The sequence below is a fragment of the Pholcus phalangioides genome, unplaced genomic scaffold (assembly GCF_987345545.1).
Source record: "Pholcus phalangioides strain wild (caught in Gottingen) unplaced genomic scaffold, Ppha-v1.0 ptg000007l_1, whole genome shotgun sequence".
Taxonomy (NCBI): domain Eukaryota; kingdom Metazoa; phylum Arthropoda; class Arachnida; order Araneae; family Pholcidae; genus Pholcus; species Pholcus phalangioides.
This window is the reverse complement of record NW_028301600.1, coordinates 34999255-35005254: the sequence shown is the minus strand read 5'-3', so window position 1 is coordinate 35005254 and position 6000 is coordinate 34999255. Positions and strand designations below refer to the sequence as shown.

Below are 6000 nucleotides of genomic sequence, written 5' to 3'. Positions count from 1 at the left end.
ATGTACGGTATATTTATATTTTATCATAATTATTGGATTTTTATTGCTTTTATTGTGTTGCTGTTTTTTTGACATAGTTTACGTAGCTTCTGTATTCGACATCCATATTTTTCATGGACATTTTGTCCGTTGTGACCTTTGTATTTATATTTGTATTAAATTTTTAATATTTGAAGTATTAAATATTTAGAACAAAAAATATATATACCTCCTTTGTGCATCCTTATTGTCAAAATGAAACTTTTTTTTTACAAAGTCACTTGAAGAATCATTTATTTCAACGCATGATTTTAATACCCGCAAAGAAAAATATATCCTCCAGCCTTCTTCAAAATCAGCTCAAAACTGCAGTTTTAATTTTACTATTAGTAGCATATCTTCGGCACTCCAAAATCCGGTTTCATTTTACCGAACAAACAAAAAGCATCACAGTAATAGGTCCGGAACGCAAAGTAGATGCGACAAAAACCTCTGATTTGAATTTTTCCAGCATGCCTAAACTTCTGTAGGGTCTGCGGTCAACATGCGACTGTATGATCATGTATTAATTTCAATAAGAGATGGAGGAAAAATCAAGCCTGCAAGAGAAACATGTGATTCTCAATCACCGGACAAGGTATTGCACGACACCATGTAGAGCAGGCATCTTCACCCCGTTACTCGCGAGCACATGGTGCTCCCTGAAGCACACAGAGTGCTCGATGCTCTCCCCCGATTTGGTGCTCCCGAGAATTTGATCAAAGTTCTAATTAAACCCCCTTGTACAAATTGCATTCAAGGATTGAATCCATCCTGATTTCATGCATTCGTATGTCAAACGTGCCGTAAGGGTGCTCCAATTTTAATGATAGGTACAAGCAGTGCTCGAAAACTCGACTAGAAAAAGATCGAAGACCTCTGATGTAGAGAATAGTTATTACGACGACTAAGTGAGGGGCAAACCACCGCTCGCCGCGGATAGTATAGCAGTTTTCAAAATTTTGTATCAAAATATTCATTTAAAAAATGAATTTTTGAAATTTAATTTGTTTTTAAAAAAAATCATTCAAGAGAGTTCGTTTTTTATCATATGGAAAATACACTTTCAGAATTCAAATAGAAATTGATTTAAAAACTTTTCGCTTCAATTTTTTTACATACGAAAATCTTTATGCACATATGCATAAAGTTATTAAAATGTTTTTATTTATTTTTCACATTTGTAAAAGATAAAACCAGTGTGTCATTTGCAATGAAACCATGGCAGTCTTCAAACTATACACATCCCACCACTACATTTCCAAGCCAAACAGTTCCAATTACGGTATTTTAACGTCTCTCATCGGTATCACAATCAGCTACATCAACCAGTCAGTATCATCAACAGAGTCACTTTCATCGTAAATTGCAAGGAATTATGTGTGTGTGTGTTGATATCTGTAATACTTTTTAAGAACCCCCCCCCCCCCTATTTTTGGGATAAAGGTCTTTGCCAAAAAAGGCCTTTTATCACACATTAAAATACGGTTTGCCTGGCCCACAAGTTTTTTTCTCTCTCGTAAAAAAGTTCGCTCATCACTAGTCTACACCATAGAAAGCTAATGGTTTCACCCCCACCCCCCAATTTCGAATAGGAATGGAGGCCTAGCTAATTCGGAAAATTACGAAAGCGCAGCAAATACCATATAACTCCAAGTTCAACGTATATCTTGATTTGTCTACATATATTGATAGAGGCGCAGCAGCCCAGGTCAATAAGATACTCGCCTAAAGTACCGAAGGATGTTTAGAGGTGTCACGAGTTCGATACCCGGTTCGTCCTTGTCAGAAAAATTTCCTGACACAGGGGTGCAACAAAAACGGCCCAGAAAAAAATTGCTACCGCAAAGATTCCCCCATCGAGGGGTTAGTGCACCAATCCCTCAACGAGTATAAAAAACAAGCCTGCTGTTCGGAATCGGCAATAAATAGTAGGTCCCGGTCTAACTAGCCCTCGCGTGCAGAAAATGACCATGGTGCGACAAAAATCATCAATATATTGATAACACACACAGTGCCAAAGCGAATTTTATATCATATTTAATTAGGTTCATAAAAACGTTTTTTTTTTTTATCATACAAATGCATATACAACTGAATTTTTGCGAATAGCAATTAAAAAAAGAGGGGATGTATTTATAATTCTAATAGCTTAATAATAGTATACTTAATCGTCGTTAAGTATTTGAAGATTTTCATTACACAAATACTCATAGCAATTTTCTAAAGTGAGAATGATTTATATCTCTTTCTATGAATGCACATGTTGTTAAGTATAACCGTGACGTTAAGTACAAGTGATTCTCAAAGTAAAAGCCTGAGGATATATTCACCGCAACTAATCAAATTTTATGGTTGGACACTCGCGAAGGTGTTTAGAGGATAAGACTTGCAGAAGATACAATTGAATATCAGAGAGAGAAAATTTGATTTAGAGTCTTATGATTATCAGAAAGTAATCCAATTTACTAACATGTGATATCACTTATTGATGCAGAAGTGATACTTTTCTTGAGGCATAATAATATATCATCTTTAGTTAAAAGTAAATCTATCCATTTTATAAATTGGATTATTACCATTTACGAGGGACATTGTTTTTCTCCCTATACGTTTGCTTTTATGAAATTAATCACAATGTTTCAAATAAATGCAAATCCATTCATGTTAGAAAAAAATTCAAATTGGATAACATTTAAATTATGTAACGATTACGTTTAATGTTTACGTCTGTGGAAATTGGAAATTCTACTCTTTTAACCGTAGAGGAATTTCAAATTCCGATGGAAAAACTCCCGTTTGTATTGATTCTTTTCTGTTTTAGTCATTTATAAAAGTTGCCTCTGCTGAAAGATGTATAGTATCTTTGAAGGAATGTTTTCCTTTATAAAACGGGAGAAATTCCGAGCGTTCGGTCATTTTTATGTTTTATTTCTTTTCCTTACGAGATGGAGATTCTTCTTTCCCACATTTTTTCTCATCTCACGAGAAAGTTGCTACTATCGTGGAGCCAAAGGAAGCAAGCAAGAGAGCATCGAGGGCATGCATGCCGTGCCGCCGTATCACACAGCAGATGGCTTTGAAGCGCGGGGAAATTAGCCCCAGCGTGCATCTCCCTCTTTAGGGACTCGTGGAATATGAAAAAGTCGTCGAAGTTCATCAATCAGCTGGACAGTGTCCTCACAGTTACTCCGAGAAGTGAGTAGATGGCGCTACCGCGTGATTTTCGAAGGAGGGGGGGGGGCTGAAAAGATCGCTACTAGTGCGGACTGCGGAAGGGTGCGCAGCTAAGTTGCGCTTCGGATGAAAATCGATGGTCGAATCTTGAAGCTGAGCAGCTTCGGAGTTGCCGAAGCTGATGCTATGTGCTCGTCGGAGTAGTCCAGAGAAGGAAGGAGGCGAGGGTCAGTCGACCGCGAGCGCCGGCCAGAGCTCGCGAGATCGATTTTGCGAGCCTCTTCTTCCCCTCGAAATAATCACGGCAATAATAAAAAAATCTATATGAAGTCCGTGCCGAGGCTTTGACACCTGTAAAAACCGAAAATTCAAATCGAATCGACGGCGAAAAAAATTCTACATAAACCTACAGAACTTTTCACGAAGACGGTAGCAGACGACAGGCTCTCACTTCGTAACCCGCCACTGAGGGTCCCGGGGCTGAATCCCACCGGAAAGTGAAACTCCTTGCGCTGGACTCTTCCCACGCGGCTGCTTCTCTACCTCAAGGGGCTGCTAGAACCGATGGCGTAGAAAAATGTCGGAAGAATTCCGGGTGTCCTTGATGCTTTGTATTTTACTATTCCTGGCACCCGTGCTGAGGAACCAGGGAACAGTAGCTGCTTCCGGGTAAGTCATTACTTTATTTTGCTCGTTCATCATCTAGCTATATCCGCGAACGTAAACTATATCTATCCGTTATTTTATCGTAATCATTTATCGAACGATTTAGCCGTAAAACTTATTGTCAATATCGTATGATTCGAGACACCCCGCCATCACCTCTTTTCCCATCCTGCGCGCCAGTCGCAAAACTTTTCCGAACTTCATTCGTCCCTCAGGAAAAGTTTTCAAACTTAGCAAACTCTGACGCGCACTTCCGCGGGACATTTCCGGCTACCAATAGGCGTGAATTACTTTTCTAGGTGTCAAAATAAGCATTAATGTGAGCTATTGGAGGGATATTTAAACTGATTTCTGGTTGTTTTGGTGGATGGCTTCTTCGGAATCGAAAGAGAAACCCTCCTCCCGAAGCTAACATCATTCCGTTTTTAATAATATGTATTTGGCTGTTTATAAAACAAATTTAGGTATTTAATTTTTAATATATTTCGAATGATTTCGAGTTCAGAAACTACTTTTGTTCGATATTTACCACCTTGTTGATCATAATACTTGTCGTCAAGTAAATAAAGTTTTTGTCCCACATATATTATTTCGACAACTTTCTAATATAGTTTATGTATTTGCGCTTTATATAGGTATTATATATTTATATCAAAAAATGAAATATTTATGATAATGAGCAGAACGAGAAGAGATTTCGTTTACGGTTTATATTCCTCGTCAGTTTTGGGTTCATGCCAGATTAGAATTAGATCGGATCGAAATGAATTCGATCATTCACTTCAATGTTTACACAACATCATAGTCCATAATGTATGGCAGTAGAATTTCATGTATCACGTGTTTTATGGTAGAATATTTTTTAATTTACTGTTGTTTATATATATATACCTAACCCTAGAGAGAGTAATGATGATATGACCTTAGAGAGAATGGTATTGATGATTTAAACTATCCATGTCAATTAGTAATTTGTGTCACTTGAACATCAGCCACCTGTCATCATAGTAATAAGCACGCTATTATTCTGACTGGTGTATAAACTTGAATATGGAATCTTAATGAAAAGTAATCGATTCAGCCATTCCAGATATACATTAAAGTTTTGAAAAAATTAACGTGAGAACGAAGTACACTTTATGTAGAAAGTTATTTTTTGATTTTTCAGCAAAAACAAATGAAAAATATTGTGTAAATTTCGGTAAAATTCCCCAAATTTTAATAACTTATATGGGGTTTTCGTGATATACGACTTCTAATTAAAAAGTAAAAATCTATCTTCTCTAGTAAATTAATGTTTCTATTAAGACCAATAAAGCAAGCCCAGCTAATTCTTACCTACGGATGAAATGGGGTAAAACTAGTGTAATTTCTGAATAGGGCGTTAATCATCAAATGAAAAGAATCAATCAGACAATTCAAAAATATCCAATGTGCTGTTAAGGCTAAAAAACATAAATCATTATAATTTTTTTTTCATGAATAGAAATTTAGCATCTCAAGATCTTACTCGTATCATTTTTTAATAACTTTCTTAGCTTCTCGAACTTTCATTTGAATAAATCAAATACCAATTCATATAAACTTCATTAATGAACATTCAGTTTATTTGCTTTTTCTAGTGTGAAACTAAACTTTAAGATTCATTTGGATCGTATTATCAATTAACATCAACTCATTAGTGTTGGTTGGTAAATTAAACGTATAGAAAAATTATTTGAAATACATCGTGTATGCAGTTCTTATTAAACAGGTATCATTATAAAGGTATTATAAAAACAATTCATTAAAAAACCAGTACATAACAAAAGTGATTCCAGCAAATATACTCTGGAATGATTCAAAACATCAATGAGGATACCAAATTAATTTTATCTTTGTTTTATAAAATTAAAATCCTAGAGTGATCGATATATTTTCACCTTTTTATCCATAGGGATTTAACCTATGGTTCACGACCCAAATGTGGGTCACAAAGATTTCTGAAATGGGTCGTACATCATTTTTTGCGTTATTAGTTTCAATAATTTCGAACACCAAACCATGAGTGGATTATGCTGTGGATCATGGCTAAAAAAAGGTTAAGAACCCCTACTCTAATCGGGACAAAAAAGAGGATCAATGTAAAACACTAACGTC

At 35.9% G+C, this 6000-nt stretch overlaps 1 protein-coding gene across 4 annotated transcripts in view; it reads left to right on the top strand.

Moving 5' to 3' along the window:
- The first annotated feature begins 3366 nt into the window (after window positions 1–3366).
- Window positions 3367–6000, top strand: part of LOC149085227 (gamma-aminobutyric acid receptor subunit beta-like) — a 210613-nt gene continuing 207979 nt past the window's right edge. The window contains exon 1 of one of the 4 annotated variants that reach the window (XM_089233108.1): window positions 3367–3864. In XM_089233108.1, the coding sequence (XP_089089234.1) occupies window positions 3773–3864 (92 nt within the window). In that variant the 5' untranslated portion in view covers window positions 3367–3772. The remainder of the gene's footprint in view (window positions 3865–6000) is intronic. The other 3 variants (XM_089233105.1, XM_089233107.1, XM_089233104.1) reach the window with 3 other exon arrangements.